Source organism: Vipera ursinii (genome assembly GCF_947247035.1).
Source record: "Vipera ursinii genome assembly, chromosome: W".
Taxonomy (NCBI): domain Eukaryota; kingdom Metazoa; phylum Chordata; class Lepidosauria; order Squamata; family Viperidae; genus Vipera; species Vipera ursinii.
In genome coordinates, this window is record NC_139522.1 from 32,113,894 (window position 1) to 32,135,752 (window position 21,859).

A 21,859-nucleotide genomic window follows, 5' to 3' on the forward strand; every position below is an offset into this window, starting at 1 on the left:
TCTCCCTCTTTTTTAAAAAGAAAAGAAAAGAAAAGAAAAGATGGCGGCTGAGAAAAAGACTGCTGTTAAAGCAGCCATGAAGAAATGCAATAAATTCATTGTTGTTCTATGAAAATTTACAACTTTGTGATAGAACTTTATGAGTGGCTGGGTTCTGCGATTGGCCAGAGCTGGTCATGTGGACTGCTAACCGTGAACATGAACTTTTTATTATTTCCCATGTGGTTATTCTGCCATTCTTTTGGCCGCTGTACCATGGGTCGGATTACTGTCCTCTGTAGGACTGTCTCTTTTAACATTTTTTTAAACTTTCTTGTATAAGCTCAATGAGGCTAAAAATAGAGGAGGAGCAGGGGAAGCGCGGGCGAGCACAAACACACACATACATGGACGCACATATTTGGGACTAAGCTTAGATTGCTAATATTATTGATCTCTTCATTTTCCAATTCTCTGTACCGACTCGGGTTCTCTCTCTAATGATGGAGGGGACAATGGAGAATCGATACCTGATGGAGGCTTTGGTCATTTTTCAAAGAAGGAAATTACTCCAGTTTCTATACAAAAGGACACGACAAATGAAAAAGCTCTCAGAAGTCGCAATGGACGGTTGTCAGGTTGGGACAATATTTGTCAATTTACACATAAAAGCAAGCACAACTCTGTCTGCCCCCTTCCTCCTCCTCCTCCTCCTCCCAATCCAGGGAAGGATGGGCATCAAAAGGTAAGTTCGTAATTTTCTAAAGTTCAAGCTGATATTATTTGAAGGGGGAAAAGAACTGGACATAGATTTGCTTTCCTTTTTTTATCTGAAAAAATATAAAAAATAGGACAGGGAAAGCCTCTGTTAACTGTATTGTATAAGAAAAGGGGCAAGGAAGGAAGGAAGGAAGGAAGGAAGGAAGGAAGGAAGGAAGGAAGGAAGGAAGGAAGGAAGGAAGGAAGGAAGGGCCAAATGAGACTTAAGATCTGGAGAATTCGAGCTATGTATATGTATATGTGTATAAAGAATATATATATTCAACATACAGGGATACAACCCCTTTAGTAGGCTTATTTTCATTCTTTACCCTTCAAATCTCTTCCCCATCCCAGGAAGAACCATACATGGAGACTTGCTTGTCATTGAGCAAATCCACTCATTTTAAGTTCTGTACAGCAGCCAGTTCGATTAAGATGTGTTCTAAAGGAGTTCCCTGTGGACATAGGTGGTTTTTCTTCCAACCAGCTGCACCAAGCTGTAGAGCTGTACCTTCTGTGCAAGGCTGGGATGGTGAGAATAGAACAGAGAGATGGTCACAGCCCCACTGAGTTTTTAAACTAAAGACAAAAAAGACCCAAAAATTATAATTCAAGGGAGGTAACAGACTATATAATCCACTGCCTATATTTGGGCGTTTTCATAGTAAATGCATGTGCATGTATGTATGTGTGTAAAAGGTACAACGATCCTGTATAGTGATAATGTTTGTACATGTAGTTCCATCAGTATTTATAAATCCTGTTTATCCTTTTGTTGCTCTATAAATAATACTATTATTTTTTTAATGGATTCCACGGAATATAAGAGAAAAAATGAAGAAAATGTAAATAATCTGTCTTCTACATTTTTATATTATTTAATTTAATTTAATTTATTGAGATTTTTATACCGCCCTTCTCCCAAAGGGACTCAGGGCGGTTCACAGGGCATAAATATAAACACCAATACAAACATTAAAAAAATAATTAAATTAATGCCCAAGTTAAAACCAGAATACTAAAACAAACCAATAAAAAACCCAAGTACCCCCATCAGGCCAGACCCGCTAGTTCAAATAAATGGGTCTTCAACCCGCGACGGAAGGATCGGAGGTCTGATGCCATCCGGAGCTCGACCGGCAGTTGATTCCATATTATGACTGTTGCATGTAGATTTAACATGGTCTGATTCTTCGTACCCTTTTATATCCACCAAGGACATTTCAGAGTTAAATCATGGTTGTTCTATTAATCAAATATATTTTATTCCATTTTCAGAATAGTGCCACTTCTAAACCACTTGTTTTCTATATTCATATGTTCCTTATGGCCTTTTTTCCCCTCCTGCTGCTAAGCATCATTCACCAGTTCAAAGATGGCCTGTCAATAGATTATACCCTTTTAAAGGCCACTTGTGAAGGAATTCCTATTGCTTAAACAACAGTAAGTTGTTTATATGTGTGCGTTTTCCCCGCCCCACCGAAGCACCTATATTCTCTTTTATTTTAAGACTTTGTCTTTACTCCTCATTCGGTGCTGTTTGCTGCCATCTACCGTCCGATTGAAAAAAACTTTCGACTGCTTTCCGTGCTATACACAATGTTTAATTTCCCATTAAAACTAGTTTAACTTGACCAAGTTTTTCATTTTCTACAGTTAATTTATTTTTGTCATGTAATACATTTGGCATGCCTTACAGAATCTGTAAACGGGGCTGAAGAGAATTTCTACCTATTTAGTTAAGTCTATTTAGTTAAGGTTGTGTTACTGTGTTAAAGTGCACTCAGCTCACGGCTACAGAGTATTCTTTTTTAAGTTGTGTGAAGTATTTTTTACAGCTTTCAGAATGTATATGAAGATTTCAGATGGGATTTGGGTGTGTTTGTATCAGTTAAAATGAATACCTTTTCTTAATTATGTAAGATAGTTTCCTTGACTTTTTCTGGTAAACTGATAAGGTATTTTTTGCCAATTAAGAGTTCATATTAAAGATGAACATGTTCCATTTTCCAGCTGAAATAAGTAGTCTGCTATTACTTGCATGTTCAAAATTTTACCAAGGTTAGGTGGGGGGCTCTAAGGTCTTTTAAGTATAAACCAAACCTGATTAATCATAGGCTATTGTGTAGTAGAAAACTCTCACACATAGACAGATGGCCTAATATTATGAGAACCAGACTATGTATAAACATTTTATTTTTATGCCTCAGTTATATGCATTCTTTCAGTTAATATTTTAATAAGTCTTTTAATTTTAATAATTCTTCCATATTCCAGGGTGATGGGCGGTTCTTAAATATGATAAAATAATATAGACTGATTTTTGTGTGGATATTATTATAATGAATTAGCTTTTGAGATAGAGGATTTCTGAGATACTTTTGTTTTAGAATACCTTTCACCACCCAAGATAGCCAAGTGATAAATACAATAGTTCCCCTCTCATCCTTTGTTGTTTTCAGAGAGCTGAAAAATCTTTGTTAAAATATTCTTTTTCAATATTTGGCATTTCCTGTTTTTGTAATCAAACATTTCAAAAAATGTGGTGGCAGCTTGCTTCTTTTGTTTTTGTTTCTTACCTTTACTCTAAACACTCTTTTCCTCTTCTAGTTAATTATTAGCTAAACCCTTTTGATAAAATAATGAAAGGCAGTTTTCCCATATACTCTTTTTTTCTCTGTGATCCCATTAAAAAGATTATTATACATTACAGGGGAAGTCAGGTAAATTAAATAACTGAAATTTAAATTTGTTTATATGCTTGGAAAGAGGAAATTGAGAGGATAAGACAAAGCATTTGTGTTGGTGTTTGCATGCATCCCCATGTTTGTATTATGTGTTGTATGCCTTTCACTATATTTTATAAATGCCTACAATATAAACATCAGTTAGAATTGTGGTAAGACAAAGGAAGCTCATCTCCTGTGAACAGCATTATGATCCTGAATAAATTTATGAGGCTATTCAATTCTCTCCCTCCTTCTCTCTCTCTCTCTCTCTCTCTCTCTCTCTCTCTCTCTGTGTGTGTGTGTGTGTAGGGTGTGCTTAAAGGGCAATCTTTAGTTTATGGTACTAATTTGATTCTCCTATCAAAGATCATACTGTTTGCTGAATTCCAACACTTGTCATTCACAAAGTAAAAATAAAATTTCCTTCATTGCTTGCCATTTCATCTCTTACTGAAAATTTTCTGATTACTTGGATTTGCTTCAACAGCTTTTTTCCCTTTGCTTCTGCCACTAAGCAATTCCCTGGCCTAGCATCTGCCTAGAGAAATATTTGGGTGTAGCTTTTAATCCCCTCATTTCTCTCTCCCCCCACCCTCTTTTCCTGGTGCTTTCTAAAGTTGGATTTTGCTAAAGCAAAAAGACAGGAAAAAATGGAGAAGAAACTGGGGGGCGGCAGAAAGCTGGAGCACTTTTTCAGCAACAGAGCACCAGCTACACACTTCTGTAAATAAACCCTGTTAATCTTTATTAATTCTTCACATACATATGACTTAAACTGATCAAGCCACCCAGAGTTGTATGATTACAAGATGGGTGGCATATAAATTATATTATATTATATTATATTATATTATATTATATTATATTATATTATATTATATTATATTATATTATATTATATTATATTATATTATATTATATTATATTATTATATTAGTAAAGGTAAAGGTTCCCCCGCACATGCGTGCTAGTCGTTTCCGACTCTAGGGGCCGGTGCTCATCTCCGTTTCAAAGCCGAAGAGCCAGCGCTTGTCCGAGGACGTCTCCATGGTCATGTGGCCGGCATGACTAGACACCAAAGGCGCACGGAATGCTGTTACCTTCCCACCGCAGTGGTCCCTATTTTTCTACTTGCATTTTTACGTGCTTTCGAACTGCTAGGTTGGCAGAAGCTGGGACGAGTAACAGGCGCTCACTCTGTTATGCGGCACTCGGGATTCGACCCGCCAAACTGCCGACCTTCCGATCGACAAGCTCAGCGTCCTAACCCACTGAGCCACCGCATCCCTTTATATTATATTATATTATATTATATTATATTATATTATATTATATTATATTATATTATATTATATTACTATATTATACAATACAATACAATACAATACAATACAATACAATACAATACAATACAATACAATACAATACAATATATAATATAATATAAATTTTCTGAACTAAAAGAAAGCCTGTGAGTATCTTCCAACAATAACAGGGCATAGAAGAGAGTTTCTTTGCCCTACAGCTGGCTCATATATAGTTTTCAACTAATAAAAACATTTATAAGTATAGGCTCAGTATAAATGTTTGTCAAGGGGGCTGAAAATAAGGTCCCTAATATTTTCACAGTAATCAGAGGCAGAAGGAGGAGGAAAATTAATTAGAATTAGAAGAGAAGGAGAAGGTGGTAGCTGGCTAGGCATTAAAATGTTCTCATCTACAGTACCTACAGTATAATATCCAAGGTAATATTTAATAAAATATAGCAATAACATCAGGGATTATTTTGGCCCCAAAATTGATTATTGAAAACTGATACCTCACCATTACCACCACACACACATAACTTGAAACAGTACAGTATACAGCAGATTTTCAAGTCATCTTCAGGTAATGATTTATTCTTTTACCAAGCTCTAAAATGAAAATACATCTATTACATTGAAAAGCAACTTCCAGAATGTGGGATGTGGGGAGAATTTTCCCCATATTTGTGCAACAAATAAGTACTAGAGCAGCACAAGTCAATCAGTGGCTTAATTTTTGAGTTTACATATTTTCAAATTTAAAGTTTCAAACATTTTGCAATTTTTAAAATGTTCCATCTGAATTGTCAAATTTGAGTGAACTTTGCTCCAATACACAAACAGGTTGGAAAAAGTCTGGGCTTTTCCCATTTTATTTTATTGTATTTATTATGTATTTCCACTTTAGCCATTTTCCATTTCATAAACCACCCTCTCCCAGACCAATGCCTGCACATCCACCCATCCATACTTTGTGCATTTCCAGTATCAGTTCTTAAGATTAGAAGTTCAGAAAGTAGCACATTTGCTCACTTAATTGGACAAATAGTCCATTCAGAGATTCTTGCTTATCTGTGAGATTTCCCTGTTTCTGAAGTGTTGTGCCGAATTTCAAATTAGTTGTAGGAAGGGGAGTTGCTCAGGTCTGCTTTTCTTACTCTTCTTCCTCCCAATTTTCTGTTTTTACACATCAGTAAAACACATCAAGTTAAAGTTAGGATCTACTCCACACACAAAGGAAAGGGGGGGGGAGAGAATCCTCAGGAACACAAATCAAAGACCAGGGCAGCCTGTATGTGTGTGTGTGTGTGTCTGCGCGCGTGAAAGAGACAAAGAGAAAAGGAACAAACAAAAATTACTCCCTTTGCCTGCAATTTCCTTCCATTCTAAAAGTTATATCACAGTAGTGTTGGGACCCTGTGGGTTTTTGTGTCATTAAAACTAAGGCTGGTAACAAATCAGATAGCAGTCCAGCATGCTTTGTGGTTCCATAATCTTAGATAAAATTTACATTGATCATTTTGCAGGGATGGCATTGCCCTGTAAATCCGGTCTGGGAGCAATTGAGCGGGTGTGGTGGTGAATTCTTAGGAGCAGATTGCACATCTGTAATGGAGGGATGGTAGAGAGGTAGCTTGGGTTACAGTTTCTCTTGTCCCAAAGTGCAGGCAAATCCCAAAGAGAAGTAGGGGTAGGGGTGAGTGTGGAAAGAGGTGTGTGTGTTTGCAGATTGGTGATGAAGGTGCTTCGAAGTTTTGGAGAATAGTGTACTTTAATGGGTGTTCTTGAGGAAAGATGAAAGATGAGATAGATGGATGGATTGAAGGATGGGTACGTGAGGAGGCAGGAAGAGAGAATGATGGCAAATTGATAGGCAGGGCAACTACGTAGCATTTTACAATTTGGAACTATTTCATTGTTGTAGAAGAAACTAAAGCATCTTTATAAGATTCCTTGAATTCACATTTGCATACAAAAGAAGTAGAAGGGGGGAGGAAGAAGGGGCACATATGTATCAGCCTTAAACTATCTGCCACAACTGCACCAAAGGCAATTTTATAGCTGGAGGTCGAGGCTCGCCTGTCAAGTGTGAGAACTGGCCAGGCGAGGAGGAAGTCAAACGCCAAACTCCAGCCTTTGGATTTTTCAGCCCCTTCAGTTATCTTTTTAAAAAAGTTTTAAAACAGGCCAACGAACTAGGAGCAAGTTTAATTTTATTCCCGAATTTACTGCAAACTCAAACGTGCAATAGAAAGCCGGAATTTCCCCGCCGCCCTCTAAAGCTCATATCAGCCATCCTGACACCTCTCACCCCGGGACTATTCCCTGCTTGCTTTAATAATTTCCGACGTTCTGTGATCAATAAAGGGGGGGGGGGGTGTTCTTGGCCGTCAGACCTGCCGCTGCCTTTAACTCTAACCAGTACAAAGATCCGGCCTGAAACGTAAAAACGCAAGAAGTTACCGATCTTTGAAGCTACACTGGATGTCGTTGTAGCTCGAACAGCACCAATGTGTTTCTCGGACTACCAAAACGGCGCCACAAACTTAAACGAGTAGGACTTGATTACATCCCAGGGATAAAATAGGCGCGCGAGGGTAGACGCACGTACCCATGAAGATAATTTAAAGGGGGAGTAGGGGGACCCGTGAAGATAATTTAAAGGGGGAGTAGGGGGATTGGAGATGCGGCAGGGAGAAGAAATTGTAACCCCCTCCCATGGATTCCCGGTCGTACCTCCCGAGCGGTTTAAAGTTCTTGTTAGGGAACAATGTCCGGGCTCAGAAGGTGCGCCAAGGGATACTCGCTAGAATTTTTTCCCTTCTCCAGGTCCAGCGACTGAGTGCTTAAACTGGATGTACAGTACAGGCTCCCCATTGAGCCCAAAGGTGTGTGGGGTGGAGGGAGATAATACACTTTCCCATCCTCCTCCTCCAAATACTTATTTTCAACTTGAAAAGTTTGGTGGCTTTCATAATTTCCCATGCTTTTCTCCTCTCTCTCCATGGTAGCAGCAAGAATAAGGTGACTTCTTCATATCGTTCACCTTTCTCATGTTTATTACTCCCAACAAAACTCCCAAATATCTTTTCCTAGATAATGAGTATGTGATAAATGGGGGCAGGGGAGAAAGGGAAGAGTGGTGTCTGTGTAAGGGGGGGCATTTCTGTTGTTTAAAGGTGATAGTGTTGATGGCAAAGGTGCTTTCACTGGTTTGTTCGGTGGGTGGGGTTTCCCCTGTGCAGAGTTAACCCCTCTAGGGTGCTATTTCGCAGCCTCCCGCCTCCTGCTATTGGTCAACTCGTGATCAGATGGTTCTCTTCCCTTATGTCCCTGGTTGGCACGCAGCCACCCCGCTTCAGCTAAAACCCAATCTCCCATATACTGCTAAACCGCTTGGGCTACAAAACGCAAAACAATCATAAAGAGCAAGGGGAAAAAGAGACGCTGTTCTTTATTATTATTATTATTATTATTATTATTATTATTATTATTATTATTATTATTATTATTATTATTATTATTATTTCCAATGAGTTATTTTGTTAACTCTACTTTTCCGGTGAGCTTAGCCTGGGGTCAAGAACCGTTCCTGGAACAGCTCCCCTTATATTCCATGGGCTGGCTACACGGATCCTTTAAGGTACTATCCCAACACTTATGGAACTGGGGGCGGTGGGGTCCAGGAGAAAGGTTACTCGGGCGCGCCTTCGGGCGCGCCTTACTACCAGCAAACTAACGGAGCTTACAACCGGCGTCCAACCCGCAATTACGGGACTTCTGGTTTTTACAGGGAGAAAGAGACAGACTGTTCTCTTTCGAGCCGAGTCTGTTCAGTTGGGCCAGGAACAAGCTCGGAAATCAGACTGCTCACAGACCAAGCACCTTTTCGGGAACAACGAGGATCAAGTGTGCTCCACGCCAGTGTACCCTTGGATGCAGAGGATTAATTCCTGCAATAGTAAGTTGCTTTCCCCTTCTCATTCTTCCCAATCACATTGACAGATGGCTACCCAGATAGAACAGGAAATGTTTTCCTTCTAATCCGAGGCTGCAGGCAGTAGAACCAAAAACTTCCTTCAAACTTTTTTTGCACTGCTTACATTGTGCTTCAAACAGACTACCGCCTAGCTTTGTTTGTTTTGTCATATTATCTACTGGAACTTCTCTTCAGTTAGTTCCTCTCTTTAGTCAACTTTCCGCCAGATTTATGGACTGAGTGGTTCTGTCTTGTAGAAGGCAATGTTAGAGGTTACTCACTAGGAACTATTTAGAAAGGTATCTTTGGCACTCACACTCATCTGTGCCCATGCTCATACACACACTGCAATTGTTCTCAAACTGACACACACAATTTCAACTTCTCTCGAACACCCCACCCCCCACAATGACACACACCTGATACCCGGTGCCAATTCAACCAAGAGTCTGCAAACTAAGCCAGTTAAATGTCAGGAGGGCTTAAATATTTGAAGGGAGAGAGCTACATTTTTAAAGAAACTCAAGCATAATTGAATGCCTGCCTGAAGAGGAATTGTAGATAAGTTTTTGTTTCACTCACTCTCCCACCCTCTTTGTGATCAACTACTGCCTCCAGGTGCCATAATTTCCATAAACATTTGAAGAATGATACAGAGGTACCCACAGCTCTTCCACTAGGTACAGGGGTGCTGATTTTACATTCCAAAGGGAGAAGAAATTAAGGGAAATCAATAGAGAGGTAGGTAAGATAGGTAGAAAGATGTTTAGCTCAAGTTCTGGAATCTAAAGTAATTTGGGATGAAGGTGGGGAAGAGAATATAGAAATAAAAGTGAGGAGAGGGGATACTAAGCACCACATAATGGAAAGAAACTTGGTCAGAGATGGCTGCCCATTAGAAGAATGAAGAGAGGATAGGGTAGAAGAAATTCTTGACTTCAGACTGTACTTCTTTCCTAATGGAAATGTGGGAAAGAAGTGAATGGATAACCCTCTCAAAACAAAGCTTGCCAGCCTGCCATTGCACTCGTACCTAAAAAAATGTATTCACTCTCTGCACCATTAACATTACAGTGGCTCCTAGATCCTCAACTATGTGAAGGAAGTATTCCTTTGTTTAAGTACCCCCCCCCCAATATTAATTCACTTCCCATTCATGAGCTTTTGAGAAACCCACAGCCCTTTGAACTGCAGCAGGTAAGGAATGCCTGGGATTTACTCCCAAGCAAGTGTCCCATGGCAGCAATTTTAGTAGGTGTGAACACTGCTCAGGAGGGCACTTTTTAGTTTGCAGGGAGAGAAAGCTGGAGGGGGTCTTTGGGTGAGGAAGTAGTTCACTTAACTCCCCCCTCCCAACAAAACCAGAAAAGTAAGCTTCTGAGTTACATACAACTTTTTCCAAACTTTTTCCTTCCCCTTGTTGAAAAATATAAACACACAAACGAACAAAACAGAGATCATATGGTGCAGTGGCAAGTTTTCAAACTGAGCTATCTGGGTGCCCAGTGAGACTCAGCTAGAGAGCAGGTGAACAATATCCAGGAAGTGTATCCCCCAACTTTTCAGTTCAAATGGGGGTGCTGGATTATTCTGGAAAAAGTGGTATTCCCAAGTGCAAAGGGAAAAGCTACCCAGATAGGAGTGGGTTTGATTTTTCCTTGTATTATGCACAACATGGTTAGGGTTTTGATCACTGAGGGTTGGTTAACATTGCAAAGGGAGATTACTGCAGGGAATGGGTCTCTCTCCCCCCTGCACACACACATACAACAGCAGCACACTGTGCACTCTGGCAAGTAGCATACCCATTGACATGCATAAGTGAAACTCTAGTAAATGTTCAGTAGCACATGCTTGTCTTCTTCTCCATCCCCACCAGATTCCTCCTTTGGGCCCAGTGGCAGGTGAGGGCGACAGACTTCTACCCACTACCAGACTGTGGAGCTGGAGAAAGAATTCCACTTTAACCGTTACATGACCAGGTGCCAAGGCATCAAAATCACTCAAGCCCTGTGTCTGACAGAGCACCAGATAAAAATCTGGTTCCAGAACTGAAGGATGAAATGGAAAAAAGAAAACAAGCTCCTCAGCTCCACTCAGCTAAGCAGGGAGGAAGAGGAGAAACTGGGGTGGGGGGGCAGAGAATGAGAGCCCAAATGAATAAATGAATGGGGAAGAAAACAAAATGCCAACAGTTGGGGAGCTCCAGAAATGGCATCCCCTCCTCTCCCCCCTCAAAAGGCACAACTGAGACACACATTTTTGTAAACTATCTGAGATTGTATGGCAGTGTTGTCCTTTTTGCAACCTCACTTGCCTTGGATTATTGAATTTGTCGTATCATAACCAAGTTTCTAATCTAATGTGTTTTCCCACCTTCTTTATTGCCACCTCACTTTGCCACAGATGGATTTGTGGTTGATTTTTCCCATTTACCTTTGGGTGCCCTCCTTAGGATTCTTGCTAATGCTTTAAGCAGAGGTGCTGCAATATGTGTCAGGTTTGGTATTATCTGATTGTCTTTATTTTGTAAAACAGAAGTGTCATGCACAATTTTACTTATTTGTTTGCTTTGTTATATAAAAATAAGTTAATCAAGCCCTGGGTTCTTTGTCATTTAAGGTTTTCTGTTTTAAGCAAAATTATATTAAAAAGGAACAGTTGCAACCTAAAAAGTATGGTGGATTTTTGAAGTTTTTGCCGAAAAAAATCTGTTTTAGTACAATTTGTACAGTGTTGTGTTTGTAGTTTGTATTAGCTATGGAGATTTTAAAAGTCCCATAAAAACATGAAAAAACAAATACATTGAGAAAAACACTTGCTATGTTCATAATTTAGGACATGTCTTCCCTCTCCCCACATCCTTTCTGAGGAATATATCTACCCTCATGAGGTTTGTGGTTGGAAAAAAAAGGAATTTAAAAATCCTGCTTTAAAAAAACCCCACATTATTTCCTTAATCTGAACAGGCATGCAATTCCTTAAACATTACAGAAGTTAGAGGGTGAAAGATTTATTCACACACACACTTCCACTTCCTCAGCCTAAACTGAAAGACCTTTTCACTAAGAATATATTGGAGCTCACATTTAACTTTAATATGGATTTTTATTGTTTACAGCTCAAAAACGTTATGTGGGGAGCATAGCACATATAAAAGAAACAGGCATAATTCTCTTTCCCATTCTACATCTGCTAAAACGTACTGTACATAATGTTTTCATAGCCTTTCTCAAACATTGACTCAAGTTCCTGTTAGGTAAATTCTCCCAGTCCCCTTCAAAAAATCCTATAACCATCCTTAACATCTCAAAATTAAGCTAAAATATGAGACTGTGGACTATGAATGTTCTGTGCTCAAAATTAACAGAAAGGTGTTAAATAACCAAATTTAAAATAAAATTTAAATGGTATTTTAAAAAGAAGAGATCCTTAAATCTATTTTCTTATATAATTCTGTCTTCCTTTCTTACCTAAGGAAGCTTAATTATTCTTTGCTGTTGCTCTTAGCAAACTGTTAACAATTATCCCTGGTTTGTTTGTTTTTACTATTTTATATTTTCTGAATTTGTCTCATCCCAAATGCACAAGTATAAATGCATGATTTCCTTCCCACCTCAAATCAGCCCAGATCTGATGAAATAATATGAAATAATCTATTCAGAACTCTTGCACAGCTGCAGAATATTCTTATTGCTACACTTTTTAGTAGCTGTGATTATGATTATATGCCAGTTTCAATATGGCTCCTAATTTTCAGTGAACTTCAAGCTGGGTTTTGTAAATTCTTGTAAGGTGGCAGAAGAATGGAAAAGAAAACATAATAGGGCTGGGGGGAAAAGCATTCCAAGTGTTAACCAATCTGGCCTATCATTATAAGATTGACCACTACCAAGCATTTTTAGTAATTTAAATGAAAGATGAGGACCCCCTTTATTTGAAACAGTTGCCTCAAGAGATTGCCATTTCTACAATTCGTCATGCTGCTAATTATTTGAAAAAAACCAGATAATGTCAATATAAGCTGAATCTCCCTGTCTGTTGTTTGCACTGGTATTGAACAGTAGGAATAATACTTTGATGATAGTGCAAAAAAAACGTCCAAGCAGTAGTTTTGATGCTGATAGTGATACCTAAGTAGGAGATGCAAATAAAAAAATGTGGAAAGGAAATGAGAACTGTCTTGATTTTCATCCAGATTTGCTGTGCATATCCCTTTCTAATATCAAAGCAAAACAGCACTGAAATTGTTATTTACTATTAAACAACTATTATTCATAATAGTAATAGCAACAATTCTATGGTGCATATACTATGACAAGAAAATTTCTTTTCTGCATTAGAAAAGCATGATCTGCTTAGGAAGAAAGAGAGAAAGTAGAGAAACAAAGATGGAAACTACACGTTTGGGAGGGAAATATTTTATTTCTAGAAAAGTCAGGCCACAAAAACTGAGAGCTTTACTACCGTACTTAAAAAAAGGTGAGGTAACCTCCCTGTCGGCTATTTTTCATTTGCCCAGGAGGTGGCGCACAAGGCCAAAAAGGAGCAATCTGTGCTCGCTATTTCCTCCCCCTTCTTTCCTTCCTTCCTCCCTCCCTCCCTCTTTGGAAGCCGCGCATTGACATAGGCTTAACGATTCCCGGATCGCCATTATTTGTAACCATAGAGCGTGAATTGCCTCGAGGTCATCCGTGAGAATTTACGACTGGTCAACAAAAGCACGTGATTCTCAAACGCACCCCCCCCCCCCACACACACAAACACACCACCCCCATATTTGGCCTCATACATAGCAAAAACGAAGTACAGTGCATCACTATAATTCATTAATACATCATAAATCCTCAAGCATGGGGGCTATAACCACCACGAGCCCCACAAATCAAGCCCTCCAAAATACAAACCCAAATGAGTTCTTACTTTGTAAATTCGTTCTCAGGACGCTATCCTAATGCCCCAGACTATCAGCTGTTAAATTATGGGGCCGGCAGTTCCATGGACGGATCCTATAGAGATCCAGGCAACATGCACGCCGGCTCTTACGGGGGATACAACTACAATGGAATGGATCAGCCTATCAGCCTTCTCCTTCTCCAGCCAAATTGGAGCGGTTGGGGAGACCTCTCGCGCCTTCCCTGCCCAGGCAGCGTCCGAAAGCAGGTTCAGACAGGCGTTCGGCTGCTCCTTGTCCTCTCCCGAATACCTCCCTTGCACCAGCAGCACCAGTAGTAGCAGCGGCGGCGACGGTGGCGAAAGCCATGGAGGCAAGACAGCTGGGTCCTTCCCCGCCGACCAGGTAGCTTCTGTCGGTGCAGTTAGCGCCACCGCATTTGCCAAAACAGACGAAACCAGCGCGTCCTCGGGAACAGCCAACAGCAACGGCGCCCGAGCTCAGACGGAGCCGATTGCCACCTCCACACCGGCCACGGAAGGACAAAGCCCGCAGATATTCTCCTGGATGCGAAAGCTTCATATTAGCCGCGGTACAAACTTGCTCCTTTTTAATTTGGCTGGGGGTGATCCATGGGATGCGTGCCTGCGCCTGTCCATCTGTTTGTCTCTCTCTGCGCACACGCGTACTTATAGGGCGCAGGATTTTGGCAGGGCATATTTGCTTTGGGCGATGAGAGAAGGAATTCAATCGCGTCTTGAAACCACTTTCCTATCTCCTCTACAAATGAAACTCAAAAAATTAGAATATCGTGCAAAAGTTCATTTATTTCAGTAATGCAACTTAAAAGGGGAAACTAATATATGAGATAGACTCATTACATGCAAAGCAAGATAGTTCAAGCTGTGATTTGTCATAATTGTGATGATTATGGCGTACAGCTCATGAAAACCCCAAATCCACAATCTCAGAAAATTAGAATATTGTGAAAAGGTACAATATTCTAGGGTCAAAGTGTCCCACTCTAATCAGCTAATTAAGCCATAACACCTGCAAAGGGTTCCTGAGCCTTTAAATGGTCTCTCAGTCTGGTTCAGTAGGAATCACAATCATGGGGAAGACTGCTGACCTGACAGTTGTGCAGAAAACCATGATTGACACCCTCCATAAGGAGGGAAAGCCTCAAAAGGTAATTGCAAAAGAAGTTGGATGTTCCCAAAGTGCTGTATCAAAGCACATTAATAACAACAACTTTATTGATTAGCCCTTGGGCCATATCAAAGTGCAAAGTTCCAGCAACAAACCGTCACCAAAACTTGATAAAAGCAATCCAAAATGGAATTTGATAAAATACAATTTAAAATGGGATTAAAATAAAATACAATTTAAGATGAAATAGTAATAAAATACAATCTAAAATGAAATTGTAATAAAGTACAATAATTTAAGATATAGATAAAATATGATAACATTATATTTCGGAGTCGCCCTTGCAATCTACCCCAATCAGTCCCACATATGCAGATCTTAACCGGATCATTTTGTTTAAATACTGTGCTACGTTAAATGTTATTTTCAAGTTCTGACCGGACATAAGATACGTTATTTTGATATGGGGATCCCAATGGGTCATTCGTTTGGTATATAGACCAAGATACCTGTCTCTCACCCTCTTATACAGACAACAGTCAAATAGGATGTGAGCCAGGTCCTCTACCTCTGCCGCTCCGCAAATGCAGAGACGCTCTTTGTACAGTATAGCATGAAATCTCCCATATCTGACCATTGTATCAAGCTGTTCGAATCTCACTCTCGTAAATATCTCCCTAAGATGTTTTGGGAGTTGTAACTTCAAATAACTGTCCACTTGAAAAGTACATTTGTATTAAGTTACCCACCTTACTAAGGATAGCTATATCAGTTTGTGCTTCTATATCCTTAATTCTTTGGGCAACTCTTTTTTTAGATTGTTCTCCTGTTACGCAAGAGACAGGAAGGCCACAGCTTCTTACAAAGTTTGTTAGTTTGGTGATCCAGGAGATTTGTGATTGTAGTTTTATTTGCTCTAGTAGGCATAATTTGGGGAGTCTATCAGTCTCCATTTCATTAACTTTGCACCAGTAGTTATAAGCTCTAATTTTAGATAATGCCTGAATTGTATGAATTCCCAATTCAGCTCTAACTGCTGCAGCAGATGTTCTTGGATCTACACCCAAAATACATCTCAAATGCTGGGACTGTGTTCTAAAACTGTGGTTGAGTAAAGACCCCAAATTTCTGCTCTGTACAAGAGCATTGTTGTAACCTTAGCCTTATAAACCTTGAGTAATGGAGCTAGGGACCCTGGGTAACTATGGTTCTTTAGTTTGAGCAATAAATTCAAACGGGCTTTTGCTCTAAATGTACTCCGTTGATGATGGCAGGCCCAAGATCCAGTCTTGGAAAATGTTACTCCCAAATATACAAAGGTGCTCAATATACAAATATACAAACCTGCTCAATTGGTTCACCATCTAATTGCCACTTATGTCTCTGATGGTTTCTTCCAAACACCATTATTTTCGATTTAGATTTGCTAATGATTAGGGAGTTATCCTGGCAATAAGAGCTGAATCTTCTTAATAGCCTACGTAATCCTACTTGTGAGTATGATAATAAAATCATATCATCAGCATAAAGCAAGCTGTTATACAGTAAGTGTTTAGGTCAGGATCATTGGCATGTGTACCATGGTATCCTTCATTAACCCTGGCAAGTCATTGATGTATAAATTAAATAATAATGGGGCCAGGATACACCCTTGCCTTATCCCTTTATTTGTGTGAATCCTGTTAGTCAGGGCCCCATTAACCCCATACCGCACCCTCAAACAGGTACTTGTGTAAAGGGCTTTAATCAAAGCCAGGAGTCTGGGTTCTATTTTAAGGGATGTCAATTTACTCCATAGTACGTCTCTATTTACCATATCAAATGCTGCTGTAAGTTCTATAAAAGCAGCAAACGGGTCTCCTCTTATAGGCATATTTGGCAATTAGATGGTTCAAGACAAAGCAGTTATCAATAGTAGATCTGTTTTGTCTAAAACCTGCTTGTTCTTCTGTGAGGATGTTGTTTTCCTCTACCCAGATTTCAATTCTGTTCAAAAGGTACCTAGCATATATTTTTGCTACAATGTCAATCAGGCTGATGGGCCTATAATTACTAGGATCCTTTTTATTCCCTTTTTTATATATGGGGACAACTATTGCCATCTTCCACCCATCTGGTATATGGCAGGTGTTATTTAATTTCTCTCCCTGCCATTGCAACTCTTGCTTTATAAGAATGCATAGCCCACCAGAGGGTCTCCCTTTGTTCTTTGTTTTTAGGGCTGGGGAGGCCCATCCCTGAAAGCCTGGCAATTGTACTGGTTCGTCCACTTCGGTTAGCCAGGTTTCTTGAAAGGCTATTACGTCAAATCTAGAGAGAAAGCTCATTAGTCCTCTATCAAACATCCCTTTCCAGCCAGCTATGTTCCAGGTCATCAACTGTATGGGGTTCTCAGAGGCAAGGTGGTCTGGCTTGGTTGACTGGCTAGATGGTAAAAATGCCAGATGTCAACTTGACATTGGAGCTGGGTCAATATCATCTAAGCTTCCCATATAAACACAGTTGTTGTGAGGTTCGATATTTCTCCTCATGGGTTGCAGAACTTGTTGTTGCTCCTCTATATCTCGGTTGCCAGTGTGCCTCTGCTCTTGCTCCAAGAATGATTTTTTTCCAATGGGCAGTTACTCTGGCTTAAGTCTATAAATGTAGATTTATGTCCATTTTTGGAGGGGCATGGCTGAGGGTTCATCTTGTGGAAAGATGTTGTGGGAACTTCTAAGTCAAATGAGGATGTAAGCTGGATTATGTCCTTAGTGTTTGTCAGCTTAGGGGGCACTGTGTGATGAAGCCCTTTGTCTTTCAGTTGTTTCTCAGAGGCTGGGTCAGTCAGTGTAGTTACCCCACTCTCAGCCTGTGTGACAACACCTTTTTTACTGTTGAGGTAAAGGCAGATTGTTGATTAAATATCTTGTCACAAGGTTGCGTGGTTAGTGGAGCCAAATTAAATAGAGGCTTTGCTGTAGATTGAGTTGTTGTCAGTGCCTCTTTTAGGTCATCCAATCTTTGAATGATGTTAACTTGCTCAGGTTCTGACAATGCACTGAATAGGTCAATCAACATTTCCTCTGGCACATCCTCAGCAGTTCCTGCAGCTGTGGGTAACACAGTTCGTATATTGCTTCTTTGCTTTCTCAGGGTCAGTTCAGTTGCAGCAGCCTCAGGCTTAGTAGTGTGAGGGCTGTTGCAGCCTAGATTTAAAGTGACAGTTCCCTCTTTGTGACGCTGTTTCAGGAGTGGGCACACGTTTTCTGAGCAAAAGACCCTTATTAGAAATATTGAGAAAATGCTCAGAAAGGGCTTCATTCTGAAGAGCATGGAGGGAATTGTGGGCTGCTTGAACGATAGGAGAATTCTCATACATTGTGTTCTTGCTGGCAGCCACTCTGCATGTAGTAGATCTATCAGAGTGAATTCACAGCAGAGCAGCTGGCTCAGGGACAGCCTAATAGCTTCTCTATTGCTCCAACGCCCTCTATTTACTCTCTTGTCATAAATTTGCAAAGTAACCTGGTTAGTTTGCAGACTGTAGTTATATTGGTCATCTCTTAGACCTTTGCCTGATTGAGTGTTTTCTCTGTAGGTGTTCAAATTTTTAGGAGGAGAACAAGGTCCTTCTCTAGTTTCATTTTCTGAGTTAGCCATCCCATGTCTGTCCATGGTTATCCTCCCAAGTCCTTCTACAGTATTTGGGTGGCTCCTAACAAACTTTGCAAAAGATTCTTTCAGGCAGTCGACCTTATTTATGACAATTGACAAGAGATCATATATTGAGTTTACAGTTTGAGCTGTAAGCAAACATTGTCTAGAGAGGAAGTCTGTCACATTTTCCCCCTTCAAATTTGCTACATCTCCCTCCTGTGCAAAAAAGGCTGTTGCCGGGTTCCAAGGAGGGGAGCCATTCTCCGAGAGGGAGGAGGACAACTCCACACGCTGTCTGCTCTCCAGTTCGGTTTGTAAGTCCCATTCCAATGAGTCACATAAATTAAATTTATCTGATAAGGTGCCTGCGAATGAGTTACTTACTGGAGCAGACTGTCTGTTTGCAATATAATCCTCCATTTTCTGCTGCTTCAAAGGCTTGGATATACTTTCTGCTGCAGAGTGCTGTCTCTTCCTTCTTTTCCCCATTCAGGTTTGTTAAAACAGGTTTAAAAATAAGTTTAAAACTATGGTTTAAAAGGTTAAAATGGGTTAAAAATGGGTTTAAAAAGTTAAAAAGGGGTAGGTTAAAATACAATATTAAAAGAGGTTAAAAAGTTAAAATTAAAATAAAGTAAAATAAAATAAAACTTTTACTTTTGGAGGAGCTCTTTTCACATTAATAGAAAGTTATGTGGAAGGGAAAAGTGTGGAAGAAAAAGGTGCACAAGCAGCAGGGATGACCGCAGCCTGGAGAGGATTGTCAGGAAAAGGCCATTCAAGAGTCAGTGCATCAAGAGCCACCACACACAGACGGATCCTGGACATGGGCTTCAAATGTCGTATTCCTCTTGTCAAGCTGCTCCTGAACAACAAACAAGGTCAGAAGCGTCTTACCTGGGCTAAAGAAAAACAGACCTGGTCTGTTGCTCAGTGGTCCAAAGTCTTCTTTTCTGATGAGAGCAACTTTTGCATCTCATTTGGAAACCAAGGACCCAGAGTCTGGAGGAAGAATGGAGAGGCACACACTGCAAGATGCTTGAAGTCCAGTATGAAGTTTCCACAGTCTGTGTTGATTTGGGGAGCCATGTCATCTGCTGGTGTTGGTCCACTGTGCTTCATTAAGTCCAGGGTCAACGCAGCCGTCTACCAGGAGATTTTGGAGCACTTCATGTTTCCTTCCGCAGATGAGCTTTATGGGGATGCTGACTTCATTTTCCAGCAGGACCTGGCACCTGCCCACACTGCCAAAAGCACCAAAACCTGGTTCAATGACCATGGGATTACTGTGCTTGATTGGCCAGCAAACTCGCCTGACCTGAACCCCATAGAGAATCTATGGGGCAATGCCAAGAGAAAGATGAGAGACATGAGACCGAAAAATGCAGAAGACCTGAAGGCCGCTATTGAGGCATCCTGGTCTTCCATAACACCTCAGCAGTGCCACAGGCTGATAGCTTCCATGCCACGCCGCATTGAGGCAGTAATTGCTGCAAAAGGGGCCCAAACCAAGTACTGAGTACATATGCATGCTTATACTTTTCAGAGGTCCGATATTGTTTTATGTACACTCCTTGTTTTATTGATTGCATGTAATATTCTAATTTTCTGAGATTGTGGATTTGGGGTTTTCATGAGCTGTACGCCATAATCATCACAATTATGACAAATCACGGCTTGAACTATCTTGCTTTGCATGTAATGAGTCTATCTCATATATTAGTTTCCCCTTTTAAGTTGCATTACTGAAATAAATGAACTTTTGCATGATATTCTAATTTTTCGAGTTTCACCTGTAGATTCCCTTTTCTGTTTGCTTTCAGTTTCTGTTTCTTTGTCTACAGTATTCAACTCTTAAGACAATGTTTCTTCTCTTTCAAAACAAAACAAAAAAAATCCAGGTTCCCTCCGTTTTTTAAAAATAGAGCTTTCATCAGTATGGCAAAAATCATGCCATAAAGTTATATATAGAAAGAGACAAGGAAAGAAATGGGAAAGAAAATGTGAGGGGTTAAAAAAGAAATGTTGCTTGGTGCACAGATGGGTCTGTCAACCGCCACTGCCTCCTCCGCCCCACATTTCCCTGTCCGCAGGGGTGAAATGCGACTGTGACCAGAACTCTCTGCCTCTGCCTTCACCCAGCCCTTTGCCTGGGGCGTTTCTAACGCTACCAAGGAGGAAACAGTTGAATGCACGGTCTCTCATTCTCTTTCTGTGTCTGTGATCTAAAAAGAGAAACCAGGCCAACAGAAGGCAGTTTCTCCCATGTCTTGTTATTATCATTCAGATATGACCGGACCGGATGGCAAACGAGCCCGAACGGTGTATACTAGCTACCAGACCTTGGAGCTGGAGAAGGAGTTTCACTTTAACCGCTACCTCACACGCAGAAGGCGAATAGAAATAGCCCACGCTTTGTGCCTCTCCGAAAGACAGATAAAAATCTCGTTCGAAAACAGGCGAATGAAGTGGAAGAAAGATGAGAAACTCAAAAGTATGAGCTTAGCATCTGGTGGCAGCACTTTTCAGCCATAAATTATATCAACCAGGAATATAAGAAATGAGGAGGGGCAGGAAATAAAGTTTAAAACAAGCCAGCAAACAAAAAGCAACAGCCAGCTTTGTTTTAGTTAAGTTTAGTTAAATACTGTAAAATGAAGCACTTTCCATTCAGCATGCTGTTGATATTATGGCTCCTCGCATAGTCAGGCAGTTGTTTGGACTGGATTTGGCATTTATATCCATCTATTGAATAATAATAACAACAACAACAAAATACAAAGACCTACAAATAGAAATAGAAAGACTGTGGCAAAGGCAAGCAAGGGTAGTACCAATAGTAATAGGCACCTTAGGTACAGTTCCAAAACAACTGGAGCATCACTTGAACACCATTGACATTGACAAATTCACCATCAGTCAGTTGCAAAAGGCACCTTTTCTCGGAATAGCTTACATCCTGCAAAGATACACCATCAAACATCAACATTTGCCTATCCCAGGTCCTTGGGAAGGATTAGATAGATGGATAAAAATTCCAAATCCAGTCTGAACATCTGGCTGACTGTGTGATGATCAATAAATAATAATAATAATAATAATAATAATAATAATAATAATAATAATAATAATAATAATAATAATAATAATAATAATATAATAATAAAAATAAAAATAAAAATAAAAATAAAAATAAAAATATAATGATGATGTGGGTACTATTATTCAATCATTGTGTCCTTTGCTGCAATCACCCCCTTAAAAGATAAAATCCAGAGGCTTTTTTTCTTTTTTCTTTCTGTCTTTTAATGTGTGCTTTTTAAATGTTATAGCTTGTTTATAAGCTAGTACAGGGAAGGAAAGATGGGTTCTTAAAAGTTGACAACTTTGTGGGGAATCCTACCTCTTTTCCTTCTACTCA

The 21,859-nt window shown here is 40.0% G+C and overlaps 1 protein-coding gene and 1 pseudogene across 2 annotated transcripts; both read left to right on the plus strand.

Moving 5' to 3' along the window:
• The first annotated feature begins 8,309 nt into the window (after nucleotides 1-8,309).
• Nucleotides 8,310-10,904, plus strand: LOC310648222 (homeobox protein Hox-B6-like; annotated as a pseudogene). The gene is made up of 2 exons: nucleotides 8,310-8,738; nucleotides 10,636-10,904. The product of its transcript is annotated as a homeobox protein Hox-B6-like (transcript).
• Nucleotides 10,905-13,667: 2,763 nt separating this feature from the next.
• On the plus strand, nucleotides 13,668-20,973 carry LOC310648295 (homeobox protein Hox-B5-like; the record flags this gene model as incomplete). The annotated part of the gene is given in 3 exon segments (XM_083376062.1): nucleotides 13,668-13,828; nucleotides 13,830-14,242; nucleotides 20,726-20,973. Coding segments are annotated over 3 exon segments (822 nt in total).
• Between the last annotated feature and the right edge of the window lie 886 nt (nucleotides 20,974-21,859).